The sequence below is a fragment of the Stegostoma tigrinum genome, chromosome 22, assembly GCF_030684315.1.
Source record: "Stegostoma tigrinum isolate sSteTig4 chromosome 22, sSteTig4.hap1, whole genome shotgun sequence".
Lineage (NCBI taxonomy): Eukaryota > Metazoa > Chordata > Chondrichthyes > Orectolobiformes > Stegostomatidae > Stegostoma > Stegostoma tigrinum.
Genome location: NC_081375.1, coordinates 4,677,137 through 4,693,532, shown reverse-complemented (window position 1 = coordinate 4,693,532; position 16,396 = coordinate 4,677,137). Strand labels below are relative to the sequence as shown.

Sequence of the window (16,396 nt, the reverse complement as noted above, 5' to 3'; positions counted from 1 at the left end):
CACAATCCACATCCCTCCACCACCCTTCGTTCTCAATGTTCCACCATTGCCTGGGCACTCCCCTCTAGCATTCCCAGCTGAAACTACCACCCTCACCTCTCCTTCTCTGACTCTGTACCCCTCGCTCTCTTCCTGTGTCTTTGTCCCTCTGTCCCCCTCTCTCTCTCACTCTCTCTCTCTCTCTCTCTCTCTCTCTGTCTCTCTCTTGCTCTCTCTCTCTGTCTCTGTCTCTCTCCTTCTCTCCCTCCTGTAAGGCACTTCTTTAGCTTAGCCAAACAAGTAAGTTTTTCGGTCACTGTCTGAATGGACTGGGTTTTCCCAGTTGGGTTGTAATTACAGCATTAGTCTTAATTCCGAAAACCCGGAATTTATTCAACTGCCATTTTTCCCAGTCTCGCTGTAGCTCCTCACACCCTGGGTGTGTGTGTATACTCTTCCAGGAGCATGATAACTGATCACTGCTCGATGACACTCACTGGCCACTGGCTCTGAGCTGCTGGTGGTTGGGTCCCTGACCTGCTGTGTCTATGATTTCTGACAGTTTCAGAAAAATTCTCGCCCCTCAACACTGATGTGAATCAGTTGGTTTATCATCTCACCTGCTAGGCCCCAAATCCCCCTGAATGGGTGAGTGAGCAGCCCTGCTTATGGCCTTCACTAGTAACCGCAGCCCCCCCCCCCCCCCCAGCCTGCCCCATGGAGAGCCCTTCACTGGGTGCCATGCTGACTGTGTGCAGTCCCAGGGTAAGAATGAGTAGCTGAGGGGCAGAGCTTGGAATGATGGGGAGGGGTAGTTGGAAGGGACATGGTGTGGGGACCCAGGGGTCAGAGATTTTGGCAAGGTCAGGGGTCATTGCGAGAGTCGTGATGCGTCAGGAGTGGGGTGTGTAGTGGAGTCAAAGTGGACAGCTCATGGGGGGGTCATCGCCAGGGTTGGGGTGGAGAGGTCAATAAGGGACAGCTGTGGTGAGGGTCAAGGTGAAAAGGTCATGGTGGAGAGGTCAGGGTGAATGTTGTTCTAATGTCTCCTTCCCTTGTTTTGCACCACAGTCCTGGGCAACCAGGTACCATGGACCAGTGGACATGAGTGATGTGCGGGAACTCTACGTGGAAATGAAACGGAAAGGATTAATCTTCCCAACGCAGGACGAGGCATCAGCTGGCTCCTGGAAAAATGTAAGTGAGAAATTGCCCTGGGAGCTGATCAGGGCAAGCCAATGTGAATTCATGAAGTTCAGAAAGATCTTATGAACCCAGTAGAACTCTTTATAAAGAGCCCAGTAATGTAAATAAATGTCTGGTGTGGCAGAGGTGTTAATGCTGTGACACGTTACTTCTTGGAGCAGTTTATACTTTCTCAAGGATTTTATTTGTTGCTTGGCGGGTGTTATTTCCCCATGGATGGTTTTCTGGAGAGATTGGGATAAGGTTCAAAGAAAGAGACTTGAGTGAAGCCTCTTCCAGGGATGCCTAACCTGAAGAAGTTACCCTCCTCCCTCTGGACCAACCTCAGGGAATCCCTCTCCCACTGCAACTCTCTTGTACTCCACCTATCTTCTCCTCTATCCATCTTCGGTCCGCCTCTCCCTCTCTCCTTATTAATTCAGTTCCCTCTCCCCATTTCCCTCTCTGATGAAGGGTCTAGGCCCGAAACGTCAGCTTTTGTGCTCCTGAGATGCTGCTTGGCCTGCTGTGTTCATCCAGCTCCACACTTTGTTATCTTGGATTCTCCAGCATCTGCAGTTCCCATTATCACTGTTAAACCTTTAATCAGTCAGAAGGTTGTAATTGATTAATATGGATATGTAAATCCCCAAATTCCTTTCAAATCCCTGTCCTGAGAGAAATAAAGGCTTTGTCAGTGTGAAGAGGTGACACTTTAAGCCACACAATGCATGTTAGGTGTGAGACCTTGTTTCGAATCTGTTTGTGTTTTGGCTTGGAGTCAGATTGGTTTTATTTCTAAAGTAGGCATTTATAAAATGCCACATTGACCAACTGTCTATATGTTGTGTGTTTTTTTGAACAAAATAGAATGTACTGGCAAATACAAATTCACCTTGTGGATATACGTGTGTGTGTGTGTGTGTGTGTGTGTGTGTGTGTGTGTGTGTGTGTGTGTGTGTGTGTGTGTGTACGTGTGTTTGTTTGTGCATGCGCATGACAAACAAAGAAGGTACAACAGAAGGCACTATGCCTGCCCCTTCACCTCACCCCTGCCCACCATCCAAGGGCCTGAACAGTCTTTCCAGGTGAAGCAGCCTTTCACCTGGGCCTCCTCCAATCCTGTGCGTTGTATTCACTGTCCCCAAAGTGGCCGACTCTACACTGGGGAGACCAAACACAGACTGGGTACCCGCTTTGCAGAACATTTCCAGGCCGTGCACAAACATGACCCTGACCTTCCTGTAGCTGGTTATTTTAACACAGCGTCCTGCTCACATGCTCCATGTGTGTTCCCTCGGCACGCTGCAGTGTTCCAGTGAATCACAGCGCAAACTGGAGGAACAACATCTCACCTTCACACTCGGCACTTTACAGCCTCTGGGCTCAATATTGAGTTCAACACCTTCAGACTGTGAACCTACTCCTTCCCTTTCCTTTAGCTTTGCTTGTTACATTCCCTGTCTTCCTCTCTCCCCTCCCCACCCCATTCCCCCCTCCCCAGTGGGGCTGTCTGTCCTTCCCAGCCTGGCAGTTAGGAGCACCATTGTTCTGCCTTTCTCACATTCCCATCACTTAATCTGAACTGTCTACACTCTTTCTCCACCATAACTCCAACCAATACCCTCCCGTTGCATAAATGCTGCTCCCTCCCCACTTCACATCAGCCCTGATGAACAGTCAGCTAGACTCGAAGTATTAGTTTGTTCTCTCTCCATGGATGCTGCCTGACCCTCAGTGATCACCAGCGTTTGTTGTTTTCTGTACACAGTGTTAGAAATGTGGTCTCACCAATGCCCTGTAAGTATGAAGCACAACATCCTTACTATGATGTTCTTCTCACAGTAAAGGATTAATTCCCATTAACCGTCTTGAGTGTAGGAGCAAATTACTGCAGCTGCTGGAATCTGTATTGCGAATAACGAATGCTGGAGATCACAGCAGGTCAGGCAGCATCCATGGGGAGACAGCATACTAACATATGGGAATGCCACCACCTCCAAGTTCCCCTCCGAGCCACTCATCATCCTGACTTGGAAATATACTACCGTTCCTTCACTGTCGCTAGGTCTACATCCTGGAATTCCCTCCCTAATAACATTGTGGGTCAACAAACAGCAGGTGGTCTGTAGTGGTTCAAGAAGGCGGCTCACCCCCACCTTCTCCAGGGGCAACTAGGGATGGGCCAGGAATGTTGGCCCATCCAGTGACGCTCTAGACCCTCTAGGCCCGAAACATCAGCTTTCCTGCTCCTCTGATGCTGCTTGGCATCCAGCTCTACACCTTGTCATCTCAGATTCTCCAGCATCTGCAGTTCCTACTATCTCAGATAAGTTAACTCGGACTTTTCTTCACAGATGCTGCCAGGCCTGCTGAACGTTTCCGGCAACTTCTATTCTTGTTCCTGATTTACAGTATCTGCACTTCTTGTGGTGTTTTATCCTGCACCTTAGGATATGTGCTCATTCTCCATTTAAAGATAACTCTTTTTATTCAGCCTGAAAAAATTCACATTTTCCTTCATTTACTCCATCTGCCAGGCTTTTGCTAACTCACTCAATCTTTCCACACCCCTTCACAATCACCTTACATCTTCCTTGCCACATACTTTCCTCCTTGTCTCAGTGTTGTCTGCCACACCCCCGCTTCCCCAGGCCTCATTACTCATTGATGTGAATTGTAAAAAGGGTGAGGTCCCAGCACAGACCTCTCTCTCCCTGCATCATATCCTGCTAATCAGATAAAGGCTCCTCTCAACACACTGTGCTTCCTGTTGTATCCACACAAACCCTCAATACCATAGGCTTTTCCACTCCACATTAACCTTATCAGTGTCTTCTGCAAATCCACATCTCTAGCCAGCAGGAGTAACTCTTCAAAAGATTCCAATAAATAGGATAAACACAATTCTCTTTGATAACCCATGCTGACTAACCTTGTTTTTCTGATGAAGGGTCTAGGCCCGAAACATCAGCTTTTGTGCTCCTGAGATGCTGCTTGGCCTGTTGTGTTCATCCAGCTCCACACTTTGTTATCTTGGATTTTCCAGCATCTGCAGTTCCCATTATCTCTGACTAACCTTGCAGCCCAGGTGTGTTTCACACAGGTATTTTTTTATGGTGCATTTATCTAATGAGGCAATATAATGATACAGATTCATCAAACTGCTCACTGAAAGGCAGTGGAGCTGGATGAACACAGCAGCCAAGCAGCATCAGAGGAGCAGGAAAGATGACATTTCGGGCATAGGCCCTTCTTCAGAAATGGGGGAGGGGAAGGGGACTCTGAAATAAATAGGGACAGAGGATGAGGCGTATCAAAGATGGGTAGAGGAGAAGATAGGTGGAGAGGACAAGAGAGTTGCAGTGGGAGAGAGATCCCCTGAGCTTTGCCCCCTACATTTGTACAACACAGCCTCACATGATATGAGATAACAAGGTGTACAGCTGGATGAACACAGCAGGCCAAGCAGCATCAGAGGAGCAGGAAGGCTGACGTTTCGGGCCAGGACCCTTCTCCATACCCAAAACATCAGCTTTCCTGCTCCTTTGATGCTGCTTGGCCTGCTGTGTTCATCCAGCTTTACACCTTGTTATCTCAGATTCTCCAGCATCTGCAGTTCTTATTATCACTGAAAGGTAATTATGGGTCTCAGACCTAGCACAGTATAGGGCTCAGGTAAATAACCCTGCACACTCTCATCCCATGTCTGCCCTAAAGATGAAAACCGACAAACAGTATAAAAACCAAAAGAACTGCGGATACCGTAAATCAGGAACAAAAAACAAAGTTGCTGGAAAAGCTCAGCAGGTCTGGGCAGCATCTGTGGAGGAGAAAACAGAGTTAATGTTTCGGATCGGGTGACCCTTTCTCAGAGCTGACAAACCACCAACAAACAGAATGTTCATTTCTCAGCAATATCGAAAGTGAGAGAACATGCACCTTTAGTGTACACACAGAGAGAGAGAGAGAGAGAGAGAGAGAAAGAGGGAGGACTGGGATCTGAGGGAGAGGCAATGATAGAGCGAGTGCCTGGGGGTTAGAAACACATGAATGTTGGGTATCACTTCCACAGCTGTAATAAATTTGTTACCTTTTCAGGATAGGACGGTTGTTTCACAGGGTGATACCTCACTGTCTACATCCGTATCAACATCTTCACTCTCCTCATCAGCGAATGCCCACACTCCTCACCCCAGGAATCCCATCAGACTTGTCCCAGAGCAGGTAAACAGTCTGTGACTAGAGATTGTAAAATATAGTGACAAGTGTTACAGTCTCTCTGCTTCAAAAATTATCCACTATTATCCTCTTCGAGGCTGTCGGGCCCCTCTCTCTCAGGATGGAGCCTGTCCTTTGTTTCCTTTCCATTAAGATGGACCTGCTCTCAGGGCGTCCCCCTTGGGAAGGGGCAATTCCCTTAGGAAGGATCCTGCCCTCGGTTCCTCTCCCTCCGGATGAGGGTCTGCTATCGGGGCCTCTCCTTCAGGATGGGGCCTGCTCCCAGGACCTCTCCTTCAGGATGGGGCCTGCTCCCAGGATCTCTCCCTCAGAATGGGGCCTGCTCCCAGGATCTCTCCCTCAGGATGGGGCCTGCTCCCAGAGCCTCTCCTTCGGGATGGGGTCTGCTCCCAGGGTCTCTCCCTCAGGATGGGGCCTGCTCCCAGGACCTCTCCCTCAGGATGGGGCCTGTTCCCAGGGCCTCTCCCTCGGAATGGGGCCTGTCCCTTGGGACAGACTACTTCTGGCAGACGTCAGCCAGCCTTCTTGTCAGATGAGACAGTGAGTCTGAGAGCCAGTTCCTTAGCCTGTGTGTAAACTCAGAAAGGTGTGGGCCTGGGTTAGTCTGGGCTTTATGATACCTTCAGGTTCTGCCCCCGGTATATTCCAATAATTGTGTGTTATTTCTGGGTAACTCTGATGTTAACCTGATTTCCAATACTGCTGCAGGTGGGTAAACTCTACAGTGAGCTCGATATGGTGGCAACAAACATTTCTGTTCTGTCTGCCATTCTGCTGGAGAATACCCCAGGCTGTGAGAATCCTCATGACATGGAGCTGCTTCAGGTATGTGTGCTGCAGCTAAAGGCCCCTGCCCTTGGTCTTTTGGGGCATTTAGCAGGAAGGCCTCCACTTAAAAGTTCTCATCCACCTTTCCTCCATGTCTCAATAACTTGTTTCAGCTCCACAACGCTGTCAGGTATCCCTCAGCTTCCCAACTCTGGCTGCTCAAACATTCACCAACACTCATCTCCCCGTAACCACTGACAACATTGTCCTCTTCCCTCTCTGTCTGTGTTCCCTGTCTCTCTCTCTCTCCTCTCTCTCTCTGTGTTCCCTGTCACTCTCCCTCTCTGTTCCATCTTTCCCTCTATCTCTCTCTTCCTCTCTGCTCCCCGTCTCTTCTCTCTCTCTCTCTCTCTCTATTTGCTCCCTTTCTCTCTATCTCTCTCTTTCGGTCCTCTGTCTCCCTCTTCCTCTCTCTCTCTCTCTCTCTGTTCTCTATTGTTCTCTCTCTCTCTCTCTCTCTCTCTCTCTCTGTTCTGTCTCTCTCTCTCTTTCCCCCACTGCCCTCTCTCTCCCCCAGACCCTCTCTCTCATTCGAAGAGTCTCCTTAACCTCCCTCATTCGTCAGCTGCACTGCTCCCTGCGTTTCGCTGTGACGATGCTCTTGTGAAGTTGAGATAACAAGGTGTGGAGCTGGATGAACACAGCAGGCCAAGCAGCATCTCAGGAGCACAAAAGCTGACGTTTCGGGTGTATACCTTTCATCAGAAATGCTGCATTTCTGAAGAAGAATCCAGGCCCGAATCGTCAGCCTTCCTGCTCCTCTGATGCTGCTTGGCCTGCTGTGTTCATCCAGCTCCACACCTTGTTATCTTGGATTCTCCAGCATCTGCTGTTCCTACTATCTCTCTCCTGTGAAGTTGTTGTCTTGATGGTACCGAAGGGAGGTTTATCAATCATTTTCCTGATCTGTGCTGTGTCACCCGTGAATCTGCTCTGAGACAGGTGAGAGCGTGGAACAGGCTCCCTCAGGAAGTGGGGGCAGGGGAATTTTGTCCATCGCTAACAGTGAAGCTGGGAGAAGGGGAAGTGATGAGAAGGAAATATTTGTGGGTGATGAAGAGTTTATATTTTGCTTACACATTCACATGAGCTGCTGAGGAACCTCTTCCAAAACCACCCACCCCCACTTCATTCCCCACTTCTCCCTCTAAACCCCCCCAGCCCTATCCCACTCACTGTCCCACCCTGACACTCATCCTGTACCCACTCCCTCCCTTCATCTGCCCCACCAACCCCCTCCTGTTCACCACAACCACTCCACCTCTGCCTACCCCCTTCCTCTCTCCCCAACCCCTTCTCCCTCTCCCCAATCCCTTACCCCTCTTCTCATCTCCTCACTTCTCTTCCTGTCACAACCCCTCCCCACCCACCTCTCCTTCCGCTCCCCGTTCCCCCACTCCCCCGGAAGGAGTATGTTCCTGGACTTTATGGAGACAGGGTTGACTGAGACAGGCCCAGTTGCAGTTTTTAAGTGTTGGGCCTGCCCAGTGCTGTGTGAATCTGAAGCAGGCCATCAGCTGGTTATCTGAGTGCTGTCCGTGGGATCTGACTGTGCATGCACTGTGGCACCATGTTTCTGACATTCCAGCAGTGACTGTACAAAAAGCGTGAGTTATTTGTTTGCTGGTGACTCGGTCTGTTCTCTGTTCCCGTTTCGCGGTGCATGACAGAAGCTGCAGCTGACCTGCCGGGCCATGCAGGAGCGGATCGTGGTGCTACTGCTAGAGGTGGACAATGAGGAGGTGGTCAGCAGGCTGATCGAGGCAAACGATGCACTGAACCACACCTTCCTGCAGTACGAGAGGTGGGCATAGAGAGATGGAGGTAACCCCATGTGGAGTCAGCCACCAGGGGCAATGGGGGTAACTGGTGGGGTGGTGGTAACGTCGTCCAGAGCCTCAGGATCATGTTCTGATGAAAAGCATTCGAATCCCAACATGAACTCATTTTAGAAAGAAGCTAGAATAAAAGGTTAGCACAGTGACAACTGTTTATTATGATAAAGAAATCCAGCAATACATGTGACTCCAGACCCACAACAATATGGCTACCTTTTAACTACCCTTTGGGCAATTAGAGAAGGGTAATAAATGCTGACCCAGCCAATGATGCTCACATACTGTGGATAAAATAAAGCTCAGTAATGATCACCCGATACAGTGTAGAGCAAATTACAGGGGGACCTCAGGAGCTAGTTGCTAAGTGGCTGGGTCAATGGCATTACCCCCTTCAAATCACTAGCTCTGGCTGGCCAAGCCATCATCTGACACTCCCTAGCGCAGAGTTGGATGAACACAGCAGGCCAGGCAGCATCAGAGGAGCAGGAAAGCTGACATTTCGGGCCTGGACCCTTCTTCAGAAAATTTTCCCGAAACGTCAGCTTTCCTGCTCCTCTGATGCTGCCTGGCCTGCTGTGTTCATCCAGCTCTGCACCGTGTTATCCCTGACTCCGGCATCAGCAGTTCCTACTATCTCAGACTCAACCTGCCTGGCCCCCAGCCTCCCCATTGGCCAACAGGCATAACAATTTCACATTGCTCCGCCTACCCTCGGCTGATTGGTCAGTGAAGAGACTCTCCATTACCCAAATGGATGAGTCCCGTAATCAGTCCAAATCCTTCGGCAACTGTTTTCACAAGAAATGAATGAGATTGTGGCTGAGTGACACATCATTGGATGTGGCTCACATTGGAGCACCCAGGGATGGGGCAGAAAGGAATGGGAATGCAGGCCCTCTGTGTGAATGGGGTAGCTGGACAGACATTTGAGGGAGCTAGGAAGAGAAAAGAGAGTGCCTGATGGTGTGAGATGGATTAGTTTGGGAACATGGCCACAGATGGGCTGAATGGCCTGTTTGTGCTGGATTGTAGGTATAAAAGTGAGATGGGTAATTGTTGCTTGTCATTGCCAGGTTTCAGCGACGGAGAGAGAGATTCAGGAGGATGGAGGATGAGGCTCCAGGATCACTGAAGGTACGTGTGGTAACACAGGAGAATGGGAATCAGTCTGGGGGAGTGGGCTGACTGTCCTGAAGAACACCATGAGTTCAGAACATCACTGTGTAAAACTCGGTGTCCACCCATTTATAGCCCTCACCTGTTCTCCCTTATTCACCTCTTCCTCCACTGCCTCTGACTGCCTGTCCTCCCATTCAACATCCCTTCCCTCTTCCATCTCCACCACTCCCCACCACATACTGCACCAGCCAATGAGAAATCGCCATTGAACTGTACTCTGTAGCTAATCCCGTGCTATCCCTGTCCTGGGAGGATGTTACGTAGAACAGTACAGCGCACTACAGGCCCTTCGGCTCACGATGTTGTGCCGGTCTATTATTCTATTAAGATCAATCTACCCTGCATACCCTACATTTCACTATCCTCCATGTGCCTATCTAAGAGTCGCTCAAATGTCCCTGATGTATCTGACCCCACTACCACTGCCAGCAGCACATTCCACACACCCACCACTCTCTGTTTGAAGAACCTACCTCTGACAGCTCCCCTATACCGCCCTCCAATCACCTTAAAATCATGCCCCCTAGGAATAATCATTTCTGCCCTGGGAAAAAGTCTCTGTCTATCCACTCTATCTATGCCTCTCATCATCTTGTAAACCTTGTTAGAATTCACCCCCTATTGTGTGATGGTAATATCTCCCAGTTTAATAATCACAATGATGAATTGCATGGACTTTCCCCTGTGTGCAGGACTCTGGCATTGAACCCTCGGCTCCCAGCTCTACTTATGACCTGATCAACTTCACACATTCTGCCCCAGTCGCTCTGGGTCCTACATCTGTGCCTCAGTACTCCAACCTGAGTAAGTAATCTCAGCACTGACTGTATCGCTCTCAGCCAGTGAAAACACTTTGATACCCAGTCTCTACACAACTGCCCAGAGTCAGATAATATCCCAAATTGAACTCAGAGATAGTAGGAACTGCCGATGCTGGGGAATCTGTGATAACAAGGTGTAGAGCTGGATGAACACAGCAGGCCAAGCAACATCAGAGGAGCAGGAAAGCTGACGTTTCAGGTCTGGATCCTTCTTCAGAAATGCCAAATACCAAAATTCCAATATCCCAAATCCGTCCTCCCTGGACTGACCTATCCCCTCCCCACCTCCCCACCTATACTCTCCTCTCCACCTATCTTCTTCTCTATCCATCTTCGGTCCACCTCCCCCTCTCTCCCTATTTATTTCAGAACCCTCTCCCCATCCCCCTCTCTGATGAAGGGTCTAGGCCCGAAACATCAGCTTGTGTGCTCCTGAGATGCTGCTGGACCTGCTGTGTTCATCCAGCTCCACACTTTTTTATCTTGGATTCTCCAGCATCTGCAGTTCCCATTATCTCTGATCCCAAATTTAACTGTTGTTTTTGGGAACAGTGTCAAAAGGGCTTTACTTTCAGTGTAAGAGAGTAGGGGGAGCTTTACTCTGTATCCAACCGCATGCTGTCCCTGTCCTGGGAATGTTTGATAGGGGACAATGTAAAGGGAGCCCATACTGTACCTGTCTCACGCCATACTGTACCTGTCCTGGGGGTCTTGGAACAGTCCCATTTCCAGTGGTAACTCTCTCTATCGGCATGACATTCTAAATCTAAGGATAAGGGATAGACCTTTTAGGTCGGAGATGAGGTGGAGAACCTGTAGAATTCTCTGCCACAGGAAACTGTTGAGGCCAAAATATCGAAACTTTTCAAGAAAGATGTCGATATAGTTCTTGGAGCTACAAGGCTTGTGCGAGAGTGAGAGTCAGGGACTGAATTAGATGATCACCCACAATTATATTGAGTGCCAGAGCAGGCTTGAAGTGCTGAGAGGCCTATCCCTTGTATTTTCTGTGTGTTGTGTGTTTCCATTCAGGAAAAATAAAACAACTGGAAGAACAATTCTAAAGGTTGTAATCTTTTTGGAATGACTGTTGGAAGTGAGTTCTTGTTTTGTTCTATTCATTCAGGTGTTGAAAATGGAATCTGTGCGAGGCAAGTGGGCCAGTGTGCTGTGAACCCCTTGCTGAGGAACAGGGCCCTGCCTGATATCCCAGTGCATAATGCAGCGAAAACTCAGCAGCCGCAGTACGTTCACCTTTGGTTCATCATTGGTCAGTCAGTTCCAAAGATCCTCACAGAGCACCTTCCAGAACCACATTCACTTTTGTATTGAAGGACACAGGCAACAGACACATGGGAGCACCACAGAAGTGGGTCGTGGGTTTGGAAGGTGCTGTCTGAGGATCTTTGGTGAGTTTCTGCAGTGCATCTTGTAGATAGTACACACTGCTGCGACTGAGGGTTGGTGGGGGAGGGAGTCGATGCTTGTGAATGTGATGCCAATCAAGCGGCTGCTTTGTCCTGGATGGTGTCAGGCTTCCTGAGTGTTGTTGGAGCTGCCCCCATCCAGGCAAATGGGGAGTATTCCATCCCACTCCTGACTTGTGCCCTGTAGATGGTGGGACATGCTTTGGGGAGTCAGGAGGGGAGTCACTTGTTTCAAGATCGTTCTTGTAGCCACTGTATTTTTTAGTAAATGCACGGGTTGATGTGTTCAGCGATGTGATGACACACCCTCTAGAGCAGGTGAGACTTGAACCCAGGCTTCCAGGTCCAGAGGTAGGGACACTCCCACTGTGCCATTTACATGGCTAGTCTGGTTCCATTTCCAATCAATGGTAACTGCCAAGATAGTGGAGGGTTCAGTGATGGTGACACCACTTAATACCGAGGGAGGATGGTTAGGTTCTGCCTTGTTCAATGGTGTTACATAGAACATAGAACATTACAGCACAGTACAGGCCCTTCGGCCCTCGATGTTGTGCCGACCTGTTCAAGCCTGGACACTGCCCAGATCTTAGTGCATTTGAACACGGGCTGCTTCAGTATCTGAGGCGTTGTGAATGGTGCTGAACGTTGTGCAAACATCGACGAGCATCTCCCCTTCTGAACTCGCGGTGGAGGGAAGGTGCTTAATTCCTGAGACTAAATCAAGTTGTACCCGGAACATTAGAACATAGTACATAGAACATAGAACGTAGAACATTACAGCACAGTACAGGCCCTTCGGACCTCGATGTTGTGCTGACCTGTCATACCGATCTCAAGCCCATCTAACCTACACTATTCCATGTACGTCCATATGCTCATCCAATGACGACTTAAATGTACCTAAAGTTGGCGAATCTACTACCGTTGCAGGCAAAGCGTTCCATTCCCTTACTACTCTCTGAGTAAAGAAACTACCTCTGACATCTGTCCTATATCTTTCACCCCTCAATTTAAAGCTATGCCCCGTCGTGCTCGCCGTCACCATCCTAGGAAAAAGGCTCTCCCTATCCACCCTATCTAACCCTCTGATTATTTTATATGTTTCAATTAAGTCACCTCTCAACCTTCTTCTCTCTAATGAAAACAGCCTCAAGTCCCTCAGCCTTTCCTCGTAAGACCTCCCCTCCATACCAGGCAACATCCTAGTAAATCTCCTCTGCACCCTTTCCAAAGCTTCCACATCCTCCTTATAATGCAGTGATCAGAACTGTACACAATACTCCAAGTGCAGCCGCACCAGAGTTTTGTACAGCTTCACCATAACCTCTTGGTTCCGGAACTCGATCCCTCTATTAATAAAAGCTAAAACACTGTATGCCTTCTTAACAGCCCTGTCAACCTGGGTGGCAACTTTCAAGGATCTGTGTACATGGACACCGAGATCTCTCTGCTCATCTACACTACTAAGAATCTTACCATTAGCCCAGTATTTTGCCTTCCAGTTACTCCTACCAAAGTGCATCACCTCACACTTGTCCGCATTAAACTCCATTTGCCACCTCTCAGCCCAGCTCTGCAGCTTACCTATGTCTCTCTGTAACCTACAGCATCCTTCGTCACTATCCACAACTCCACCGACCTTAGTGTCGTCTGCAAATTTACTAACCCATCCTTCTACGCCCTCATCCAGGTCATATATAAAAATGACAAAACAGCAGTGGACCCAACACCGACCCTTGCAGTACACCATTAGTAACTGGTCTCCAGGATGAACATTTCCCATCAACTACCACCCTCTGTCTTCTTTCAGCAAGCCAATTTCCGATCCAAACTGCTATATCTCCCATAATTCCATTCCTCCGCATTTAGTATGGATCACTGCTCAAGTGACATTCCCACTGCTTCCCTGGCTCAGCCCCTCTGGATCAGAGTCATGGTTTACAGGATGGAGTAGTGGAGCTCAAACAGCAGAGGGTGGGTCATGATGGTGGGGTATGTAAAACAAGATAAATGTTTGTAACTGATGTAATTTACAGAAACACTGTCTCCTGGTTACAGGGTGGCAGTGCAGAGCTCAGTGACTGACAAACGCCCTGAACCTCTCTATGCAAATGTAAGTCTGGGCAGATATGTCTCTGCCTCTACAGCTCGCTCCATTTCTTTAACCTGGTCAAATGTAAACTGCACTGCAGACAGACCGAGTGTGTGCGCGAGCGCGCGCGTGTGTGTGTTTGTGTGTGTGTGTGTGTGTGTGTGTGTGTGTGTGTGTGTGTGTGTGTGTGTGTGCGCACGCATGCGCGCTCGCGCACGTGTATGTGTGTGTGCATGCATGTGCGTACGTGTGCGCGCACGTGTATGTGTGTGTCTGTGCGTGCGTGTGCGCGCTCGTGTATGTGTGCACGCATGTACGTGTGTGTGAGTGTGTGCATGCGCGTGTGTGTGTGTGTGCATGCATGTGTGTGTGTGCGCGCGCGCATGTGCGTGTGTGTGTGTGTGTGCGCACGTGTGTGTGCATGTGGTTGGAGGGTGAGATTGAGGGGTCTCCCAGGAACAAAGGGGAGTGGGTGCCCTCACACTGAGAGCTGTCCATGGTTTTTCTGGGACAGTCACTTTCTGTTTTCATTGTGGGTGATGGGGACGAATGTGTGTGGCGAGAGTGATGGTACCCTTAATGAAGGGATTGCCCCAAGCTGTCCCGTTTGTCTCAGGTCCTCAGTAACTTCTTGTTGACACATGCTGTTGTTGTGTAATTCCGGTAGTTTCACTCACTGCTTTTTCTTTCCCCCCATACTGTCTCAATACCCCTCACTGCCCTCTCTCCATCTCGCCCCCACCCTTCCCTTGCTCCCCCACCGTCCCCTCACTACCGCCACGCCCCATGCTGCCTACGCTGCTCCTACCTTCCTCAATCCCCACTGCCCTCTCGCCCTCACCCCATAGCTAACTTTTTAAAATGAACATCTGCTTGGTGTTGGATGGCATTTGTATCATTGCATGTTTCATATTTGTGCAGCTCTGGCTCAGCACTAATATTGTTGTAAAATATCTTTTCCTTTTCAGGTGATAACCCCACAGTACATGCAGCCTGTACCCTCTGCCCACAGTCTGCTGTCTAAGCCTGCTCACCCCTCCACTCACACAGGTAACAGGCAACTCAAGAGGGACCTCACAGAAACCAGGAAGACTCTGCGCATGGGGGGGAGGGGGGAGATACTGAAACCAACTGTACTTCACCTTCCCTTTCCCCCCACTTACTTCCCCCCCATTTTCCTCTCTTGCCCCCACCCTACCCTTTCTCCTTTCCTCCCTCTCCCCTCCCTTCAATAATTCACAATTTCAGCAGATGAACAACAAATTGATTTAACACAGATTTCTGGGTGGGCAAAGACTATAGACAGAGTAAACAAAATTCTGAAAATCACAAGATAATGGGAACTGCAGATGCTGGAGAATCCGAGATAACAAGTGCGGAGCTGGATGAACACAGCAGCCCAAGCAGCATCAGAGGAGCGGGAAAACTGACGTTTCGGGCCTAGACCCTTCATCAGATGAAGGGTCTACACCCGAAACATCAGCCTTCTGGCTCCTAAGATGCTGCTTGGCCTGTTGAAGGGTCTAGGCCCAAAACGTCAGCTTTCCTTCTCCTAAGATGCTGCTTGGCCTGCTGTGTTCATCCAGCTCTACACCTTGTTATCTCTGAATATCATAAGTTCAGATTCCAATAGTTAGTTAAATTGTCTCAAATAGATCATCACAGAATCCCTCAGCCCAACAAGTCCACACTAATCCTCAGAGCATCCCACCCAGATTCACCCCTCTATGATCCACACATCCCTGAACACCACAGGAAATTTAGCAGCGCCAACCCACCAAATCATCTGGAATGTTGGAAGAAACCCACTCAGTCTTGAGGAAAATATACAGACAGCCCCCTCAGGTTGGAATTCAACCTGGGTCCCCTGGTGTGGTGAGGCAGTAGTACTCACCACTGAGCCACCGTGTGTTTCTAATTTTTTGATACTGAAGACACGTTGGTGTCTGGAGGGTGAAGGTTGTTTATTGATTCAGTGGTCGATCAGGTAGACCTAGGTCTGTTCTTGTTGGAGCTTTTTAAGTTTAAGTTTTCTTGGCTTTTCAGTCTTTTCTCCCCACAGAGAGAGAGAGAGAGAGAGAGAGAGATGGATGCTTTCAGTTTGCGGGCTCTGGGTATTTCTGTCCCTGCTGTCCTAGCTCTAAGAACATTTAAAATCTCTGCAGCTCAACCAATCAAATGGCTGTTGTCAGGCAGAATTTCCATAACTCAAAAATCTCTCAGTGGGGCTGAGTTTTGAATTTTCCCCTTTTCTTTGCTTCAAAAAGCAACATCATAGCACACAACTCCAAAATGTGCAGCACTTGATTTTCAAGTTATAAAGCTCTCTTGATTTCCAATGATCGCAGTCTGACCTCCGGTTCAGTTTATCGTCTCAAAATAGAAAATATGTAGTCTGAAACACTCTCCTTTCTCTCCATTCTCTCTCTCTCTCTCATCTTTGGTCCCTCTCCTTATTCCAATTTCTCTATCTCTGCCTCATTTTCCCAGTCCCCTCAGGGATCTCTGTCTCTCTACTCCCCTTACCCCAACCCCCGAACCCTTTCCTATATCTACTAACGGAGGTAAACCTGGTGGCTCATTGACAAATATCCCAGGGAGATGCGTCATAAGGCATTAAACAATTGCAACCGCAGGAAGTGCTACACTTGCCCCCACACCTCCCCTGTCAACCCCTATCCCAGGCCTCAAGAAGACTTTCCACATCAAAGAGGTTCACCTGCACATCTGCCAATGTGGTATACTGCATCCACTGTACCCGGTGTGGCTTTCTCTACATTGGGGAAACCAAGCAGAGGCTTG

The 16,396-nt window shown here is 49.0% G+C and overlaps 1 protein-coding gene across 5 annotated transcripts in view; it reads left to right on the top strand.

Moving 5' to 3' along the window:
- Positions 1–16,396, top strand: part of LOC125463720 (TOM1-like protein 1) — a 58,962-nt gene that overhangs the window by 34,406 nt on the left and 8,160 nt on the right. For all 5 annotated transcript variants that reach the window (XM_059653597.1, XM_059653596.1, XM_059653593.1 and 2 more), the window contains 9 exons: positions 1,051–1,176; positions 5,266–5,391; positions 6,115–6,231; positions 7,905–8,038; positions 9,146–9,206; positions 9,944–10,055; positions 11,199–11,316; positions 13,561–13,615; positions 14,563–14,644. In XM_059653597.1, coding sequence (XP_059509580.1) covers positions 1,051–1,176; positions 5,266–5,391; positions 6,115–6,231; positions 7,905–8,038; positions 9,146–9,206; positions 9,944–10,055; positions 11,199–11,316; positions 13,561–13,615; positions 14,563–14,644 — 931 coding nt within the window. The remainder of the gene's footprint in view (positions 1–1,050; positions 1,177–5,265; positions 5,392–6,114; positions 6,232–7,904; positions 8,039–9,145; positions 9,207–9,943; positions 10,056–11,198; positions 11,317–13,560; positions 13,616–14,562; positions 14,645–16,396) is intronic.